At 37.4% G+C, this 22392-nt stretch overlaps 1 protein-coding gene across 1 annotated transcript in view; it reads right to left on the bottom strand.

The window, feature by feature from the left end:
* The window catches only part of RFC3 (replication factor C subunit 3), a 244065-nt gene that overhangs the window by 3952 nt on the left and 217721 nt on the right, over window positions 1-22392 (bottom strand). Inside the window, exons 3-7 of the mRNA XM_081214558.1 lie at window positions 10845-11041; window positions 8146-8283; window positions 5324-5391; window positions 3300-3397; window positions 1080-1261 (exon numbers count right to left, since the gene is read on the bottom strand). Coding sequence (XP_081070684.1) covers window positions 1080-1261; window positions 3300-3397; window positions 5324-5391; window positions 8146-8283; window positions 10845-10931 — 573 coding nt within the window. The 5' untranslated portion in view covers window positions 10932-11041. The remainder of the gene's footprint in view (window positions 1-1079; window positions 1262-3299; window positions 3398-5323; window positions 5392-8145; window positions 8284-10844; window positions 11042-22392) is intronic.

Here is a 22392-nt window from a genome sequence, read left to right as displayed (position 1 = left end):
CTACAAACAAATTAACAAAAATGGGCAGTATGTCAAACAGCATACTGAGACAATTTCTGTTAATATCTTTATAGACCCTCCCCAACCTTTTTTTTGGTCACTACCCTACCCTAACCCACTGCTCCTTCAGCAGGAAGCTAGGGGTCTAGCCTAGTTGTCAGGAAGAGGCAGCAGCTAGATGGGCAACTGGAGGGAGCTCTGGTCCCAGCTCCAAGCCTGACAGCCTCCTCAAGGCAACAGGGAGTTGGAGACAAAGGGTCTCATGTTGGAGGCAAAGATACTGCTCACAAGTCTGCCAAGTAGAGCCGTACAAGCTGAAGTGCACACGACTTAGGCACTAAGACCTGAATGGTGCCCATGGGAGTGGTGTAACCTGGCAGTGCTGCTGCTTTATAGACACTTTTAACTCTATCACCCCCAAAATTTTTACAAGTGAAACTTATAATAAAGTTACTTTAACTACTTTGAAACTAATACAATGTCACATATTATCCCCACTTTGCATAAAATTGTCCCAAATCTATTAAACAGCAGAAAACTGCCTCTGAGAAACTGGTATTTATACTGTCGGCTGTTAAGAATGATAAAGAAAACAAAAAAATGTATTATGTTTCAGACTAACTTTGGTCCCCTAACAGGGGACTAGGTATTCCCAAATCATCTTCTTGCAAAATCTATTTCCTGAATACTCACACCTCCTCCATAAGCCAGTTAAATTAGGTTAAGGTAGAAGCCATTAAATTAACTAGCCCTTACCTACTTTCGTAAAATCCACAATAATTACTTGTTTAAAGTAAAAGATGATTTAATGGAAAGAACATTTTCTATATATTGGTATCTGGTATTTACTATATATATATATACATACATACATACATACATATATATATATATATATATGTACATATACACATACAGGTTTATACGTATACTAATAGTTAGCATCCAGGCCATAGCTATTCCTAAATTACTGATATAGCTCACTAAGTTTTCACAAAAACAAACATGACAGGGATGTACACACAGTACACATGGAATCTGAAGTGAAATTTTTTTCTGAAAAGTTTAACTTGACTTACATCTTCAATGCTGGGAGCAGGCACACGAACTGCAAGGCACCTACTACGAATAGGTGGTATCACTTTTGATGTAGAATTGCAACACAAGATCAACCTGCAGGTGGACATATACTTTTCCATGGTTCTGCGCAAGGCATGCTGAGCATCTTTAGTGAGTTTGTCAACTTCTGTCAATAACACGACTGAGTCAAGGAAAAACAAAACAAACTTTAACTTAAGTATTTCTCTTCCTCTTCCTCCTCATTATTTAGAGTGAAATCCTAAACAATAAGCCTAATATACTACTTTCCCCTTTGGAGAAGACATGCAAAACTTATAGGTATGGAGAGAATAATTTCTTTTATTTTTATTTTAAAACATTCTAAGATCAAACAAGCCTAAGAAACACTAGGCTAAACAAAGTTAAAGAGGTTATTTTGTTGTAGAATTTACTGCAGCCTTTATAATATTTATACACAGTAGAAATCACCATGACAAGGATACACTGTGCTGCATTTACCCAAAATAATTTATCTCAGGAGCACATTTCTGTAGAACATCTTAGCATTAAGGAATACATTTTGGAAAACACTGGCACAAGAGATATAGCAAATAAGGCATAAAGATGTCTGGTTACTTGTATAATAAGATTCCATCTGGTCATAATCAAGGATTGGCCTTAAAGTGCTTCAGGAATAGTATGTAGGGACTGAATCCAACTGTTGTATTTTTCATTGTATTATTTCTAGAAGATGACAGTGGTAGCATTTGTAGCATTTGAATCTCTCCCATAAAAACAGACAGAACAAGTAAAGATTCCAAGACCCAAGACAACATTTATATCAAAACTAGGTGACAAGTTGTCCCTAAGAATCCTAAATATGAGCAAGTGAGAACAAGAAACTATGTGTGGGAGGAAGTGGCAGGGATCCACCAGGTTTTTGACAGCCTTTAGGACAGGAGAACCCCAAATCACCCACAAAAGCACACTGGAAATATCATGGGCCAATTTAAGAACAGCACTCATAGGGCTCAATTCATGGCTAAGAGCTAAGGAACCTTGATGCAATAAAGTTTGAGAGAACATTGGACTGAAAATAATAAAATGAATATTACTTCCAAGACGACACTTCACAATTTGGAGACGTTCTGGAAATAGAACCGAAATTGAACAGAACAGGAAAAATAAAGACAAGGAGATTGATCCCAGTATCCGACAAGGATAGCACCAAATAAAATGATAAAAAAATAAATCATTGCTAGGTGAGAAAACAGCAGCATATTTAAAAAATTAACACATCCCAACCAAGTGACATTTACTCCAGAAATGCAAAGCAGTTTCATTAAAAGATCCAGTTTAATACTAAACACTAGAGGAAAAATCATAAAACTACATTAATGGATACAGGAGAGCATTTGAAAAAAATTTTTTTTATTTATTTTGAAGTACAGACTGAGGAGGAAAGATAAGAAATACACTGGAATATGCACAGGTGATTTACAAAACAGTAAAATAACCAATGAACAAAAGATAAAATCATCACATTCACTAAAAAAAACCCCAAAGTACAAACAATTTATTTTCTCCACTAAAACTGACAAGGATTAAAAATAATTATCCAGTGTTGATAAATGTTAGAGAGAAATGGGCATTCCTAAACACTGCCGGTGTAGCACAGAGCTATACCCTCTTTCAGATAAAGAATTTGGCAAAATATATCAAAAGCATTAAATTTGGCATATTTATCAAAAAATCTCCTGTAAAAATATATGCATATATATGCACATAAATAATACTGCAAATGTTAACAGTAACTGTTACAGGGATTAGAGCTGGTATGAATTTTCTTTTGTTTAGCTAAATATTTGATAATGAACATGTCACTTTGGTTCTAAGAACCATTATTTTTAAATCATGCAATTTCTTATTTTAAATTAAGTATTTTTTCATTACTTATCTAGTTCTAAAGTAACAAATGGGTGGCACAAATAGTTCTCTTTCTGCCAGAATTCCATTCCGTTAGACTATAAACTCCCAGGAGCAGAGATCATGTCTCTCTTGTTCACTTTTACATATTTAAAGAAAAAAAAAAAGTTAGCATAGTGCTTGGCACAGAACAAGAGGTTAATAAATATTTGCTAAATGGATGGAATTTACATTCCCCACTACATTTTTCTCTTATACCCACTGCTTGTAATTTAAGTGTCTGCCTCATAAAAAGAAATCTTTTTATCACATACCTTTAAAATCTTTTTGAGAGTTTGTTTCAAGTTGCTGTGATTGTGCCACTGTTTTCAACATCTCCTGAATTACTACCCGGTCACTATTTCCAGCATCACTATACAAAACAAAAATAGTGGTAAATATGTGTGTAAATATTTAGAAAGTATTATGCCCTTATTCTTAATCTGTTATTGTAAGAAAAATGTTGAAGATCTTAAGTGATCAAAATTTTAATCAAACTGAATAACGCCTATTACATTCACAAAACTTTAAAAGTGAAGTGTTTTAGGGTCATTAAATACTAAAAATATTCCAATACTCAACTACAATTTGGTTATTATCACTGAAAACACCAAGCATGTTCTTATATTGTTTACTGAGAAGATAAAAAAATTGATAAACCATTAGCCAGACTCATCAAGAAAATAAGGGAAAAGACTCAAAAAAAAAAAAAAAAAAAAGTGAGCCATGGCCGCTGAGCCTGCGCGTCCGGAGCCTGTGCTCCGCAACCGGAGAGGCCACAACAGTGAGAGGTCCGTGTACCGCAAAAAAAAAAAAAAAAAAGAGCAATAGCTATTAACAGCTTATCAAAAACTTTGACACTTCTGTACCCACTATAATTCATACCTAGTCAGAGTTAATTTAAAATATAAAAATAACTCCTTGGAACAGAAATTTAATCTCTGTTCCTCTTCCCCACCCCCAAAATAGTAAAGGTCTGAGAGAGAACAAGCCTAGACAAGTCCCTCTCAGCACCAGCAGAGTTGATTCAGGGTCTTAGCAAGGGGATGGGATAAGCAAATTAAATTTAGCACACAAATCAGTACTCTGTAAGCTGCTGACTTACAGGCATTACCTGTCATTTATACCAATATCATTGCTTTAGCACTTAAGTCCTGCACCTCACAAACCAATGTAAGTCACCTGGTTAATTCAGGCTGAATGTCAATTTAAAACACCTGAAAAACAAACAGCTTACCCTCCAACTGACTATTCTTGCTACAGAGGAACTCTCAAAGAGAAAAAGAGGGCAAAGAAGTCAGCTTTAGTTTATTTTCCCAAACAGCCATTGTCTGTCTCAATTCAATATTATTAGATCAAAATATGTACAGTGTTTCTTTTATAATCATTTCCTTGTCCAGAATCTGAAATATTTTGCTTTTGTCTATGGAATTACCACTCTCTACTTTTATGATCAGACCCTTTCCCCACCAACCTTAATTTTTTCTTTGACATACCTAGGAAAAATAATAATATCAGTCTGTTAGGGCTGTTCTGAGGATTAAATAATCCACGTAAAGCTTCCCACACAGTGCCTGCTACTGAATGCACATTAACTTAAAACTCTCTTCCTCTTACTCCAGTCTAGAAAGGGATGCTCGATCTCATTGCTGTGCCAATGCCCATAAAGTTGCCTTTGCCTGAAGATGTCCTTGATTCTGTTCTCCTTCAAGAACATATGAGACCCCATAGAACCCTGAAGGCTTAGTCAACTTTACGCCCAATACAATCATTTCTACATCGTTTACTTAAGCAGAACGTAACTGCTGTGGCATGAGTTTTCAATGTGCCTCCCAACAAGATCCTAGTCATTATCTCATGATAGAGAATACAGACAGTGGCTGATGGACTATAATACCCTCTAATCAAAGAACTGAAACAAAGAAAATGGAACCCAAATTCACTTTCTGAAATATTTTTTCAGGCATTTACAAACTTTTTAGACACACTTTGCTCACCAGTTCTGAATGAGTCAATATAATTCAACAAAAACTTACTGACTATGCAAAATACTTTGTGTAGAGCACAGAGCTCTGTAGAGCAAGAAAACTTAATTAAAATTATTTGACTTGGGGGGTATCAAAGAGAAGGGAAAGTAGGAAGGTTCTAGGCTCCCCATCTCACACAGGGCAGCTTCACTTTTATCTATTTTATATATTGTTTCCATACATAATTTTATTTCAAAAAAATTTCTACTCTTTAAAAAAAGTCTGAACATCGCTATTCTAAAATTGCTTATTTCTAGGTAGTAGCAACTTACCTGGGATTAACTTCAAGGTGGTAATTGCTTGCAATAGTGCTAATTTCAATTTTCTTTTTAGATGGAGTCTGTGGACAAAGAAAATAGGTTTTTTTTATGTTCATTCATGACTATTTCTCTTTTCTGTATTTCATTCTTTTTAATTATGTAAACAATTTACTAAAGAAAGAAAACTTTAGATGACCACCACTAATGCTTCAACTTCATTAACCCCATTCCTTTCTTAAGGTGCATGTAAACATACATGTTTTTATGTACACTGGGTCATATCACACATTCTGTTTTTAGTGTGATCACTTTTCTCCTTTACCTCCAGAAACCTCCAAACCATTCCCAGTTATCAGATCATCGTTGTAAACAATCTGCCTATGTCCTTTCACAGCCTTTTCCACGATAACACACAAAAATAAACACATACTAATACATTACTACATAGAGTATGTCAGCATACTTGCAAAAGTTGTTTTAAAAACAGGCAATCATATATATTTCTCTGTGTTTTGCTTTTCCTTAACAACACATCTAGACAACCTTCTTAGACAAGTGGTATAAGCTGTTATAGTTGCATATCAACCATAACATGGATGTCCCAAAGCCAGTCATACAGATGGGCATCTTGTTTCTTGCTTTTTACAATCTCAAACAGTTCCATAATTAACATACTTGTGCATATGTCTCATGCACTGCTTTCACGTCTATGTAACAGATTCGCAATAAAAGATCTGCTGGATTGAAGATGATGTGTTTTCTAAACTTTTATACGTATGTATGTGTTTATGTATAACCAGCCACTTTCCAAAAAAATCTAACAATTCACTTTTCCACTGGCAACAAATACTCCTTCTCGTTATTCCTCATCTGCAGTAGGTTTCATCATGCCTTCAATTTTTGCCTATTTGATGACTGTGTAATAGACTCTCACTGCTTTTCCTCAACTACCACAAAGGTTAAACATCTTCACATAGGTTTATTGACTGTTTATCTTTCTCTCCTGTGACCATTTTTTATTCAGTTTTCTACCAGGTTGTTTTTCCATTGTCACTGTGTAAAATCTTTTATCTAATACATTCCTTTCAAATATTTTTTATAATCCTTCATTTTTCTATTGATTTTATGTATATTATCTTGTCATACAAACTTTTAAAATTCATATATACCCAAGTATATATTTTCTTCTACAGCTCCCATGTTTTTTATTAAAAGGTGTTCCTAACTCACACTCTGTTCATACAGTCTAAGAAATTCTATTCTAAGAAATTTAGTTTCATTTTACCATTTCAGTCTTTAATTGATCTGGATTTATAAATTATGTGTCATAGGGATTCAACTTTATTTTCTTCTGGGTTGGTAACTAGTTATGCTAGCACATTTTGCTGACCAATCCTTTTCCTACTGATGTGAAATAGATCTTGGGCTGTCATATTTCTGGGCTCTCTATTCAGTTCCACTGATGTAATTCTCTATCCCCATGCCATAGCAATATTGTTTTGATTATAGTAGCCTTACAGTATGGTTTAATAAACACATGTCCCACTTCACAAATCTTCTTTTTCATAATTATTTTAGCTAGTCTCAGCAATGTACTTTAAGATCACTTCATATAGTTAAAAAAATAAATTGCATTTTAATTGGAATTTCACTAAAATTTATACTGAACATGGGGAGAACAGATACTTTTAAATACTACTGAGAACATGATGCATCTTTCCATTTGATCAGCTCTTGTTTTTTGTCCTTTTATAAGATTATGTATAAGGTTTTCTTACTACCTTTCTTATTAAATTTGTCCCTGCATATTTTAAAGAATTTCCACAAGGATGTACTACCAACATCTCAAATTCAATGTGTCTAAACACAAGCTAATCCACATTAGCCTACAGTCCATTTATCCTCCTAAAGATTCTATTAATAGCACAACTTACTGTCCAGTCACTCAGTTTACATTTTTTCAGTGCCTAATATGTGCAAGACACTATACCAGAGGCTACGAAGAATATGAAAATGATGGCAACTGGACTTATTGTGGTGATTATTTCATAATGCATAAAAATATCAAATCACTATGCAGTATACCTGAAACTAATATAATACCACATGTCAAGTATAACTTACAAAAATATAAAATTTACCCTATGTAACTTCAAAACAAATACAATCTTGTCAGAGTCAAGATGTATAAATAACTACGATCAAGGCAAAACAAAGTAATGCTCTAAAAAGTATAAACTATGGGTTGTAGGAGGAAACATTAATTATAACGGGGTTGGGGGGGCACTTCCAAGAGGATACATTTCGGCTAGATCTTAAACACTGTCAGTAAGGAAAGAGTATGAAAATGCGTTGCATAGCATGAGGCTACAAAACACAGCCAGGGCAAGATCATGGGAACTCTGAACATCCCAGAGCCTCATGCCTCCTCTCCCAGTCAGTCAGCTGCCCAATCTTTACTGAGTCACCGGATTCCACGTTTAAAATTTTTCTCCAAATCATTCCCTTTCCATACCCACTACTGCTCTCAGAACAATGAACTTTAGAAACTTGAGTTCTAATTCCAGCTGACACTAATTCGAATCTGAAATGAATCCCACCACCTACATCTTACCCAAAGTCTCCTGTTGCTCATATTTCTTCTCTAACGTAATGTAACTTTTGTCTGGTTATAATAGTTAAGTCTATAAATCATCAACTCTCAATCCTGTACACCAGGATTACCTGTGAAATTCTTACTTAAATCACACATTGGGCAGCAAAGAGTCCTATATGATGAGGACTGAAAAATCCCTGCTGTAAATATTTGGAGGGCCTCAAAGTGAAATGCTTACTGTGATGGTCTGATGTTCAATTCTCAATTTTTCCACTCCCACACCATAAAGTTCACGTAGAATACACATAATTCTTGTCTTTTTTCCAGCACCTGATGGTCCATAGACTAACAGATGAGGAAAGTCACCACACTGCACCTGGAAAAAAAAGAACAAGGCATTTTCCCCAAACTACTGCCCAACGTGTGGAAGTAAACTACTTTTCAAGTATCAAATATTTTGTGTCTCTACCTATGAACCTTCAAAAATGTGTGTGTGTGTGTGTGTGTGTGTGTGTGAATGTATATATAGAGAGACAGATCTTTAACTATGAAATGTTGATTATCCCCCTGGGATTAATGTTATATAACTTATATATCTAGCACAGTGCATGTAAGATACAACACTATATGCTAGAAAGCAAGAAATCCCAAACCTGGCTGACTGTCAGAATCTTCCAGAGAACTTTTAATAAAAAGACTAATTACTGGACCCCATCCACAAGATTATGATTCAGTAACTGAGACTGATGCCTGTCGTAGTTTGGGCTTCTACAAATAGTCCCTGTGATAAGAAACGAGTGCATTTGGTTTTATTTGGAAGGTAAAGGAAAACTTTGTAGGGGAGCAGGAAAGCAAGGAAGGAAGGCAGCCAACAACAGTGTTGTTAACTTAAATACCACTCTGGGCATCTGGGGCGTGATCCTGCTGTGGATATCTTGAAGCCACTGAAAAATACACCACACTATTAAACCACCCAAGGGTGGAGAAGCTGGAGTATGATACACTACCTCTCATCAATCCTTTGCTGGCTTGGGAAAGTGAATGGAGAGGAAGAGAGGGCATTAATTCCCTGACATTTCAAGTCTGCTTAGAGGTCTCAGCAAGAGAAAGCCTTCAGGAAATGCAGATGCAGGGAGTTGGAAGTCTGTCTGTGTAATTTTATACATTAAGAGCAAGGGAATGGAGTAGGACGCTGACAGTGCTGCATTTCAAAACAAGATTGTTTTTTAAAAACGTTCCCAGGTGATTGTGATGCTCAGTCAGGTCTGGGGATCAGTGTTATGAAGGCTATAAAGATGACAAGAACACAGACCTTAGCTTCAGGTGCATAAAATCTTGTGGAGCAAAAGTTTTATAAATAACCGTTTTAGAAAAAATGAAAATAAGTATCTTAACAGAAGTGCTTGTTACAGTGAATTTTAATACTCTGTAAACTCATCTATCTCTGGCACTGAAAGAAAAAAGTGTCAAGGAAAGGAACTATTTACCTAAGACAACGCATGGAAAATAGTAGGTACTCCACAAATACAGCCTTCATTTTTTTAAACTTCTATCTCACCAAAAATAAGTTATGCTGCAAATGTTTCACACTTTTATTAGGTTGTAGATTCAAAGGTAAACAGGTGAATACTTTTGAAAAGCCGCATCTATTAACACAAGACTAATCCACTAAATTTTTGTGCAAATATTTATTCCAAATTATATATAATAGAAAATTGGCAATAGAATATAAAATATACCCCATGGTTAAGAAAATCAAAGTCGAAGCTATTGTAAGAAAATGCAATTTGTCTATAAATGAAGCTGTATTCATTTATAAATTGCATTTTCTTAGAACAGCTTTGACTCTGATTTTCTTAACCATGGGATATATTTATTTAGATTTACTTAAACAGTATTTTAAATACTAAAAATAAATAAAATAGTAAATTAGTAGATTTACTTAAAATTAGTATAGTATTAGTATTGGAGTACCAATAATTTTAAAAGAGAGTTTAAAAAAACACTTCACTCTCACAACACCACCAACTTTTCTAATGCCTTTCATATATAAGGATGGAGTTATTTTATTACAATTTCTCATTAAAAACCTTCACAAATAGTACCTGGAATTCTGAAAAAGATGGGTACTGGAAGACCAGAGGGCTGAGCAAAAACACTTCCATCAGGAAGTGGTATACTTTAGGCCCTTAAAAAGAGTAGATAAGTGGCTTTTCTACTCAAGACCCTTCTTCCACCGCCACTCTCTACAAACTTCAGTTTGCTTTTCACAAAGCACTGCCATTAGATACTTTTATCAACTACAACATAAAAATAGGCATCGCGACAGGAAAAGAAAAATCTTCCATTAAGGAATTATACTCAAGGACAACCTAATACCACATAGCTTAGAATTAAAAATGACCTTAGGAATTAATAAACCCAATATCTTGCTTTTTGTAAATGCGGGCAATGACACCAAGACATTTTAAGTAAGCCTATTAAAAAGTCAGATGATGTCACTTCTCTGTTCAAAACGTTCCAAAGGCTTCCGAACTCACTCTATTAAAATTTACTGTATCTGCACTTCCTCCCACCCCCAAACTCCCCCATTTCCTACTCCTCTTTCCGCGGGCCCACGGTTAGCCAGCCGCACTGGTCTCCCGAGTGACGGGCTGTGCACACTCCGGCCTCAGGGATTCTGCACCTGCTGCTCCCTCTACCCGCTCCACTCCTCCCCCCAGAGCTCCCTACCGTGGGCTCTCCCACTTCCTTCAAGCTTCGGCTCAAATGACAAAGTCCTCAGGGAAACTTTCTTGGTTTACAAGCACAGGTCCCGCCCCCACACCGTGTGCTCGTCCCAGTTTTACTTTTTTCCACAGCATTCATCACCTTCTGAAGCGAGAGGGCGAAGGCCTCCCCTCCTCCGGCTCTCCCCGCCCCGTCCCGCCGACTCACCAGGTTGCGCAGCTGGGCCGCCTGCTCCTTGTGATAGTCCAGCTGTCCCAAGGCGCAGGGCCGGTACTTGTCCACCCAGAGGCTCATGCCAGCCCGAGTTCCCGGGTTCCGACACTCGAACTTGCCGCGAGCTCGCTCTCCGCTCCGGACGCACAAACAACTTTTCCCGCGAACTCCAAATCTCGCGACATCACTACCTGCGCGGCGGCGTAAACGAGTTAGGGGCGGAAAGACTACGGAAGCCTAGTACGGACAGAATTGGGCGCAAAGTCGGATACCACCTACTCGATAAGGCTCATTGTTTTATTTAATCATTTTCTTTGTCCTCACCCTCTATCATAGTACAGGAATTATTAAGCAAAATTGGAAATTTGACTCTGATACTCTAGGAGTCAAATCCGGGAACTTAAGAGAGACCACCCTCCTAAATTCGTTTCAGTCGTTCATTCATTCACTCATTCCTTCTACAGAAACTTACAAAATATTTACTGTGTGGAGCTCTGTTCTTGGCACCAGAATATATCCGGCTTTTCTCACTTTGCAGGCACTTAGCGGTTTGAATAAACCGCTAAAACTAATATCTAATCTTCACTACCTTTCCTTACCTCCATTCCTCAAGATTCTTACTGAATTTAAAACAAAGGAATCTAAAGGTCGTGAAAAGCTACAGAAATGTGGCCACTCAAACTGCACCTCTTAAATGCACTTCTCTAGGTGTATGTAATTTTAATTACTTATTTAACTTATGCTTTTATTTTACATATTGTTCAAAATCCTAAATACTGCCACAGGACAGGAATTGATTTCCAAATATGTTTAATAACCTTCTATCAAGGTGCCCCCTCTCATTCACTTATGACACAAGAATTTATTGTATTCTTTGAATCATCATATTTACTGAATTATTCCTGTGGGCAAGAAATTATTGGGCACAAGTAATAACACCACCAAGTATAAGACACAATCTCTGTTCTCAAAAAACTTTTGAAACACCCTGGGAGGCTTCTACCTCAAGGCCTTTGCGCTTATGATTTCCTCTTCCTGAACCAATTCTGTCCAAGTGTCAACGGAGCTGGGTCCCTCTTCAGCGTGTTTGCTCGGAGTCATCTCAGTGAGGCCTCCCTGACCATCCTATTTAATACTGCAAAACTCTCCACAATCCCTATGCTCCTACCCTGTTGAATTCGGATGTTTGAAATTAGAAGGTAAAAGAAATCAAAAGCAAGGGTATTGAAGTGTCATTTATGTGGATATTGGAATCATAAAAAATAATGAAATTATTACCGTGAGAAAGAAAGTGAATCAGGTACTAAAACAATCAGTTAATTGACGTGAGTGACAACAAGCATGGCAGACAACTTCAACAAGGAGGGGTTCATGTAGAAAGTGGAGTCTGAAGACCTGTGTTTCAAAGTTGTGAGTTCTAAGGAAGCAGAAATGGTGTGGAGGGGACAACAATGCATAAGAAAGACACTTAGCTCACCTTGACTTGCCAGATTTCACAAATAAAAATATAGGAGGCCCAGTTAAATTTGAATTTCAGATAACTTTTTAGTATAACTATGACCATGCAATATTTGCAGTAATATTGATTGCATGGGCATACTTATACAAAAAAAATTCACTGTTTATCTAAAATTAAAACCTAATTGGTGTTCTGTATTTTATCTGGCAATCTCACTCCAGACCCCTGAATATATGGGATGAGAGAGATGGCTGCTCAGAAGAGAGCCAGAACAGGAAAGAAGTATTCAGAGAAGAAGGTATGAGTATACAGCAGCAGCCAGCAAACTACAGCTCCAATCACTTAATGACTCAGGTTCCTCAGCTCAAAGTGGGGTTAATGAAACTTGTTTTATGGCTCATTTGGAGATTAAGGGAGGTAATGTAAACACCTGTCACACAGAAGGCATGCAACAATTAATGGTTACATTTTATTGAGAAAAGACATAGTCACAGTGATGTCTACCATCTTGTACCTATAACCAAGGACTAAAAAGAACCAACCAAACCTTCCAAAGACCCTTAAGATGAAGGATTGTGTTACCCGGGCTCTTCTGCTCCTAACTCTTGACAGTTCATCCCAGTGCACCTCTCTGGGGCAAACCTGTAATTGGTTCTTGCCAGAATCAGGAGTAAGGTTCTTCTCCAGGCTGGATCTAATTTTGGTTCTTTAAAGAGAAGTAACGAGGAAGACATTTCAGGGTCTCAAGAGGCTGAGAGACTAGTTAAGGGTATAAAATATATATATAACTTTGGCTTAGCCCCTATCCTTGTGAGTTTTCTTCTTTTTTCATATGCCCACACTTTCTCTGTTCATTGGCCAGTTAGATGCAAAAAATCCAGGAGGGCTTTGAAGCTCTAGGGGACAGTTGAGGCCCTTGCTAGAAGGAAACTGGGTCCCTGCATCTTAGCCCAGGGTGATACACTCTCTCCCCAAAAACAAAGTGGGTAAGTTATTGGGGAGATGATCGAATGGATCAGCAGTGAGAGACTGAGGAAAGCGAAACAGGGGAGGAAGTAAAGCCAAAGCAAGGTGTGTTATCAAGGTCACTTCCATGGGCAACTGGAGCTTGATCCCTCTGGGGACTTTCTAAGGAATGAATAGAGTATTTCTTTGAATCATCTATTGAGGAAAGATGGGAAGAAGCATTCATCCTCCAGCTCCCATACTCTATTGGTTGAGGGTTTCTCCCTTGAGGATGGTAATTCCCAACACACACACAGTTCCGTACTGGGCCTCTGTGCTGGGCAGGACCCTGCCTGTGCCCATGCTGTCAAAGGACAACAATCCTACCATTTTTTTCCTATCCATTCTTTGTTTTCTTATCCATTTATTCTCTTATGCTCCAAGAAAACAGGTAATAATGGGTTTGTGCTTTCCATATTAAATTTACACACAGTTAAAACATCCCAGGATATTAAAGATGGCTGCACTTCACGGCATGCAGGATCTAAGTTCCCCTGACCAGGGATCGAACCCATGCCCCCTGCAGTGGAAGCACAGAGTCTTAACCACTGGACCGCCAGGGAAGTCCCAAGACTGAATTTTTATAAAGATAATTATAATAGAAATAATAGCCATGATTTATCAGAGAGATTGATGCATAGCAGAGAAGTATTTTTCTCGTAAAAGGAAAACTGGCATCTCCTTAAAATGCCAAGGATTCTCAAACTGAGTGGGAAGGCAGACAGTTCTTTGGCTAGTGTCCCTTTGCCCCTGTGTGGATGACACCATTCGTTGCTTCAAAAAGGAAATCTAAGAATTCAAACCTTATGGTCCACTCTATGTCAAGGGCTGCTTCAGCCAATTGTCACCATCAAGAGTATGTGCTAACTGAATGACCTCTATTACTAGAGTTAATTTCCTTCTAATGTTCTATTTTTGTTTTTAATATGAAAATTATTTTCTTTCTAAATGTGTATTTTTTTTCTTATGTTAAATCTATTGATTACATTGCAATGAAAGAGGAGGGTCTCTGAAATAATGTCTCATGAAAATAAAGGCAAAGTACAGCCATGGTGTGCTACAATGTAGGGTTTTTTTTAGGTCATGTGAGGCACTTCTGCCCATAACCTAAGTATCCTAGATAGACTTCTGAGTGTGTTGGGTGTGAATTGGCATGGCTGGTGTCCCTGGCTCTAAGGAGTATCTCAGGATGGCAGATGTTGATAGTGGACAATGGGCATGTGGGTGCCGTGAATCAGAGAGCATGTCAGCATGGAGGGTCTTCCTCCACTGCTCTCTGAGCCACATGTCCATGCAGCACCACCCATCCAAACAGGAGCCAGAGCACAAGATTGAGATCTGTGCCTGGATGACAGGGATTGGAGGGTAGGAACAGCAGACACCATGAGTGCTTTCATATTCAGTCAGACAAGTATTGTCATTTATGTTTTTAAACATGTATGTATCTGTGTAACCATAATCCAGATCAAGATATAGAACATTTTCACCACTCTAGAAGGCTCTCTCATGTCCCTTCCCATTCAATACATCCCTCTGGAGTAGCCACTATTCTAAATTCTACCATTGTTTACTATTTTCCCTGTTCTTAATCTTCATAGAAATGAAACCGCATAGTATATTCTCTTTTGTGTCTGACTTCTTTTATTCACAATATATCGCGAAATTCATCCGCTTGTATGTAGCAATAGGTTGTACCTATTTTTATTGCCATGTAGTATTGCATTGTATTAATATCAGGCAGGCTTCCTGGGATGTCACCTGTGCAATGTCACATAGCCTTTTGCTTGGTGTAATGCTCTGCTGTTGCCATCTTGAAATTCTTAATAATTTCTTAACAAAGCACCTGAATTTTTAAATATTTTGCGCTGGGCCCTGTAAATTATGTAACCAGCCCTGATCAATATATCTTAATTTATTTATTCATTGTACTATTGATGGACATTTGGGTTGTTTCCATATTTTGGTTAGTAAAAATAATATAGCTGAACATTCTTGTGCATATATTTGAGATATGTACTAATTTCTATTGGACACATGCATCTAGGAATGAAATTCCTGAGTGATAAGGGTAGGCATATGTTCAGCTGCAATAGATACTAACAAGAGTTTTCAAAAATATTTGGACCAATTTACACACCCATAAGCAATGAATGAAAGTTACATATTTCATATCCTTCCTGACAGAAACCTCTTTCTTTACCATGGTAAAATATTTGTAACATAAAATTTACCATTTGAGCTATTTTTAAGTGTACAGTTCAGTAGCATTAAGTATATTCATTCACATTGTTGTACGACCATCACCACCATCCGTCTCCAGAACTTTCTCATCATCCCAAACTGGAACTCTGCACCTATTAAAAGTAACTCCCAGGGCTGGTAATCCCCAGGCTCTGGCAACCAGCATTCTGTTTTCTATAAATTTGACTAGTCTAGGTACCTTTATAAGTGGAACCATATAATATGTAACTTTTTGTGTCTGGTTTCTTTTACTTACTCTAATGCCTTTAAATTTTATCAGTGATGTAACATGTATCAGAATTTCATTTCTTTCAAGGCTGAATAATATTCCATTGTAGGTATATACCATAATTTGTTTATGCACTTATCCGTCAATAGACATTTGGGTTCTTTTCATCTTTTGGCTTCTGTGAATAATGCTGCTATGAACATTAGTGTGCAAATATCTGTTCAAGCTTCTGATTCCTATTCTTTAGGGCATATGCTCAGAAGTGGAATTGCTATAGTACTGTTTTTCATGGCAGTTGCACCATTTTATGTTCCCACCAGCAATGTACAAAGGTTACAGTGCCTCCGCATCCTCATCAACCAGCAAGCCTTTTTCATTTTAGCCATTCTGGTGGGTTTATAGAGGAATAATTCATGGTGTTGAGCATTTTATCACGTGCCTATCGGATATCAGAATATTCTTTTGTAAAGTGGTTTTCAAGTTTTTTTGCTATTTTTTTACTAGATTGTCTCTTTCTTATTGACTTCTTTTCAAATGAATATATTGTAAATAACTTTTTTTTCTATGCGTGACTTGGTTTTGAACTCTCTTAAAGGTTTCTTCTGATGAACAGAAGTTTTTAATTTCACTGTAGTTTAGTGCATATTACTTTTAAAAGATGTTTGCCTACTCCAAAGTCATGAAGATGTTACCCTGTGGGCTTTTAAAAACTTTATTGCTTTATTCTCATATTTAGATTTTAAATCCACTGGAATTGATTTTTTTCTGTGATCTACGACATAAGAGTCAAGGTCCTTTTTTTCCCCCATGTGAATATCCAATTATGCCAACACTATTTATTGAAAAGAACTTTCTCCATTACACTGAAGGATAACCTTGTCACAAGCCAGGTGACGTATATGTGTGGATTTGTTTCTGAACTCCCTATTCTGTTCCATTGGTCTATTTGTCTATACAGGCATAGATACCACACTATCCTGATTACTGTAGCTTTATGACAGGTCTTGATTTCTGGTAGTTTGACTTTTTTTCTTCTTATTCCAGGCTGCCTTTGCCAGTCTTTGTGCTCTGCATTTTCATATAAATGTTAGAATCAGTGTGTCAGTTTTGCAAAAGTCTTGGCTAAGATTCTGTTTGGGATTGCTAGTTACAAGTATTTAAGCCCATATTTGAATATTGTGGATTTCATCTCTTTGGTCTTAGAAATCATAAAATATAAATTGTTCCACTTGAGCACATTACAAATCTGTCACCCATTTTACTCAACCCTTTACATATGAAGCTGTAATTTCAAAAGGGAAAAAGCACTTTTTTCTGCATGATTTAACTGTGATATATATTTAACATGTCTTCAGTTGCCCTTGCTACCTTCTTGAAAGGTAATATATTAAAACTAAAAATAGTCACTAATAGATGTTGAAAGGGAGGATTTATTTTACATAAAATGGCATAAAAAAACAATTACAACTTTAAAAACACAAAATGTGATTAAATATCCAGTGTAAAAAGAAGAATGCCTTTATTTCTTTGAGGTTCTGAGGCACTTGTCACTGATATTACTTCATCTTGATGTTTTAAAAATGACTAATCTGTGGCCTCTGAGAGAGAGATCTAGTAATGAGGAGATCCCACAGTGGAAGAGAGCAAGATGGCATTGCAGGCAACAGTGCAGGAAAGTCCCAGGCAACAGTGATAGAGCAAGCTTGGCAAACGACCTATTCAGGCTTTAGTAGGAGGATAACTACCTCCAGAAGATGAAATTAGTATCTAATGTGCTCACACTTCCTGAGATAAGATTTATACATATGCAAGAGAATACGGGGAAATTAGCAGGATGTGTTAATACATTAAAAACTAACCAATGAGAAAACAATTAGCAAGAGCAGTAAACATAAAAATTATATAAAAGGCATATGTAGTATCTAAGAAAGGAAATGTTATAACGTTTTATCATGTGGCTCAACTGTGCATAACACAGATTCAAAATAATATAAACACCACATACTTATCTAACTAGAAATTATGATATAAATGTACTGGGAAGATGACGGGAGGGGAAGTGTGTCCAGATTCTAAAACCCTGAGCAGTTTTCCCAGGGATTTCCTCGGTGATGGAAAGCTCTCTGCTGAGTGTCAGGGCATAGCTCCACCCTGGCCCGGCTTCATCCTGGCTTCTTTTTTGACTTTGATTAAGTCACTTTCTCTAGGCCTGAATGGACTCAACCACAAAAATGTAAGGCTGGGCTACATAACTTCTAAGGGCCCTGCAAGCCCTAACACTCTTCACTTTTGCACTCGTCTCTGTACTTTCTTTTTTTTTTTTTTTTTTGGTACGCGGGCCTCTCACTGGTGCGGCCTCTCCCTTGCGGAGCACAGGCTCCGGATGCGCAGGCTCAGCGGCCATGGCTCACGGGCCCAGACTCTCCGCGGCATGTGGGATCCTCCCGGACCGGGGTACGAACACGTGTCCCCTGCATCGGCAGGCAGACTCTCAACCACTGCGCCACCAGGCAAGCCCTCGTCTCTGTACTTTTACCAAAAGGAAGAATTTCCAGTCTTCAAAGCATTCACATTTTTGTGTGAAACTCCTTTTTGCCATGATCTTTATCAGTTCCTCAACTTCTCAATTTTTGACATGTTTCTACAAAGTGGAATGGCAACACCAGTGAATGCTGGTTTTAGCAAATGGGACACAGAGACAATGGTCTAGGATGGGTGGCAGTCTATCATGACAGCTTTAGATCAGTTCATTGAAACACTGTTTTTGAAAATATAGTTTGCTTTTTTCTCTCAGAAATTATTATATTTTTATAAACTAGATAATATTTTCAGCAACGTTATTATGCTTTTTCTATAATCACAGCAGCTCATTAACCCATACTGTTTGATTATTTTTTCTCATTTCCATATATCTTCTGCATTCCTCTTCACAGGAGTTACAAACAGAAATGCCAGCACGGGCTGGACAGGCAAATAAATGCATGATCTCAGCTTGGGAGAATAAAACAGGAAGAGAATGCAGTAAGTTTCTTCCCACCAAAAAGGGGTGGCAGCCCCTCAGCTTCACTTGATCACCCACAAGCAGGATCCTGGACCACTGGTCATAGAATTTCATGTGTTTTGAAAGAAGCCACAGTCCAGATTTTTTTTGTACAATCAATCTCCTGAGAAAAACAAGGACACTGTCAGGGCCAACAGAACTTATCTGCAGGCCAGATTCAGCCTGCTCCTTGGCTTGAGAACTCTGCTTAGACCTTGTAACATTCAAACCTCAGAAAGAGAAGCAACAAACTCAAAATTCAAATCATGCAGTATCTGGTTTATTCTCCCCTGCTTGATCCTGGAGGGAAAACTCTGGTGCAGACAGAAATGGAAACAATTGACTAAGACAAGAGAGGAGTTCGTTTGATGGTCACTGATGCAAACATCCTCTGCCTCCTAGCATCAGGGATCCCAGCAGCTGGTAACTATTATCTGAAAGGCTATCACTCTGGTTTAACAGGTTAATGGAGTTTTGCCTGCTTGGTTTACAAAAATGTGTAATATAACACATTTACCTATATTTTTCACATTTGAAGACTAATCACGTTTTCTATAAATAATGTATCCACAAATCATACTCAGAGATGTAAAGCAAAGCACATCTGACCATTTAGCAATTTATTTCCACAATAATCTGTAATATGGAAATCAATTTTCTTTTTCATTTCTGAATGAAAAGGCTCAGAAATCCCTTCAGTTTCATTTATTCTGTGAGTTGGATGATACATATTACAGCCAATAATTATAAAGGCTTTTATTATAAATAATGTGATTATATAAGTAAAAGTGCAAGGATCAGTAATAACTTCTAACAGAACCCCATTGATTTTTCTTATATTCCTTATACTTTTTTATGTCACTGATATTTTTTATTCAAATACTCTGCTAAATTCCTCATCCTTCCTACCTCTTAAGTTGGAGGAATGATTACATTTTATAGGAACTATTTACCCATAGGGGTAATTTTGAATTATCATGTCCTTTCCTATGGTGCTTTTGAATATTAGTCATTAGAAATATAGTTTCAAAAAGCAGGTCTGTTTATTCATGGGTTATGGGTTTGAAAACATCTGTATTTTAGATATTTCCCTAGGAAACATTAATATTTCAAACTTACTCATAATTTTGCTACTAATTATTGTAAAAAAAACATTAGACCTACAATTTCTATGTTGCATTTCACTGGTAAAACTAGATACATTCTAAATAAAGTGGGTTTTTAAAAATTCTAAATAAAACAGCAACTATTCAAATCAGAACATGGTTTTTATGGTATACAATTAGCCTGGTTCAGCCACCTTTGAACATGGGTATATAAATAAAAAGAAAGCTAATTTAACAGGAATTTATATTTACAAACATCCCTCCATCCAAAATTGAAAACCATAACCAGTTCAAAAACAACATTGATCTTACACTAATATCATGGTATCATTCTGCCAAGTTACAAAATTCTAGCTGCTTTAAGTAGGATATGCAATCTACTGTAAAAACAGACCCCAAAATATATATAATGGCGCAAGAAAGATGGACTTTTATTTTTCACTTATGAAAGATCAAAAATGAGTGATCCTGAACAAGTGGCTCTCTTCCAGTCAGTAATACAGGGTCACAGGCTCCTTCTCTCTTTTGTCTCTGCTATCTTCACCAGCTGGCATCCACAGCCTCCATACTTGTCTTCATCAAGCCCACGGAGAGGAAAAGAATGTGCAGGACCACATGTGGAAAGTTCATGTGGGCCAGGACCAGAAGCAGCATATGGCACATCCCATTTGCTAGACTCAGTGGCGTACACACACCTAACTCGAATGGAAGCTGGAAAAAACAGTCCCCCTTTTGCGAGCTCCTGCTGCGGCCCCTTAACACTATGTCTATGAAGCTCTTGTGATAAATTAACCTATTAACTGTTGTTACAGTTGTAGACAGCCTGTGGAATGGCTGCTAAGTGTCAGGCACTGCACTAGACCCTGGAGGAGAGACCCAAGGAGGAAGGTGTCGGGGTCCTTGTCTTCAAGGATTTTACTCTCTTACATGGGCTTTCATAGAAGAAGCTGACAGGGAACCAAAAAGGAAATGGAAGAGGACCCATACTTATATTGAGAGAGAGAAGTGCTTACCTTAGACACTTAGCTTAAGGCTTCACTCTATCCTTGCCACTCAAAGGGTGGTACCTGAATTAGAAACATCTGCAATACCTAAGAGCTTTATGAGAAACACAGACTCTCAGGCCCCACTCATCATCCTGGTCTTATTTTAATAAGATCCCTAGATGATTTTTATACACATTGAAGTTTGAGAAACACTAGCCTATATCTCAAGAGAGTTTTATGAATTATTCTTCTATCTACATAGAATACTTCTGTGTACACTCATAGACCAGTGCCAGATAAGAAAAGTTCTTTTGTATCATGCTGAGGAATTTGAATTCACAACATGTGACTTGTTATAGAAAAAAATATAAGCCTAGAAACAGTGTGGATGGTGGATTGGAATAGACAATGAAGCTGGGAGAACTGTTAGAAACATATTGTGAACGTCTAGTCATGGGATGACATGAGCCTTTTCTAAGACAGTGCAACTAAGGACAGGTATTTAGAAGTTACTTAGATGGGATTTAGGGGTACAGAGAAGAGTTGTCAAAAATATTTCTAAAATTTCTTGTTTAAATGACTGAGTAATAGTAAAGTTATTTACTGAGCTCTGAAAGTTCAAGTGCATTTTGTTTATTTATTTTTTTAATATTTATTTATTTATTTGGTTGCACTGGGTCTTAGTTGTGGCAGGCAGGCTCCTTAGCTGCAGCAGTGCTCCTTAGTTGCGGCCGGTGGGCTCCTTAGTTGTGGCACATGGGCTACTTTAGTTGCACAGGCAGGCTCCTTACTTGAGGCTCAAGGGCTCCTTAGTTGCAGCTTGCCTGTTCCTTAGTTGCAGCATGCAAACTCTTAGTTGCAGCATGAGTGTGGGATCTAGTTCCCTGGACAGGGATTGAACCCGGGCCCCCTGCATTGGGATCACGTAGTCTTACCCACTGCACCACCAGGGAAGTCCCTCAAGTGCATTTTAAATAAATAGAATTGCTCCTAAATTTTTATCTTGTCTATCATAAATTTAATATTATAGCCCAAGCCCTTAGTGAATGTTGTAAACACTGAAGAACACAGACTTTCATCCTCGCCCCTCCTCTACTTTTACTTATTTTGTTAGTAATTTGAAGTACATTTTTCATATGACACATTAAAATCAAAATATTATAGAACCACTGAATAAAGAACAGCTATGCCAAGTAAGCATTTCAAAGAAAATTTGCTTTTACCTCCTAGGGAAGTAGTTACTAAATGATTTTTGTCCCCCAAGAATGTTAAGTGTTATTAAATGAGAAAGAGTTTTCAATTGGCCCCCGGGTGGCTGAGATTCTTTTTCCTGAGTCTTGAAGTTGTCACTGTTGTTCCCCAAAGTAAATTCTCGAATGTAGCAGAGCCTACAGAAGCTTTGAGTAAAGACCATTCAAAGGCTACTTCCCAGAGATACAGATTATAGTGCCCCACAGTGGTCTGCAAAGTAACCAG

Source organism: Mesoplodon bidens (genome assembly GCF_964165515.1).
Source record: "Mesoplodon bidens genome assembly, chromosome: 17".
Lineage (NCBI taxonomy): Eukaryota > Metazoa > Chordata > Mammalia > Artiodactyla > Ziphiidae > Mesoplodon > Mesoplodon bidens.
Note: the sequence above shows the minus strand (reverse complement) of the source record. Positions and strands in the feature narration are given on the sequence as shown.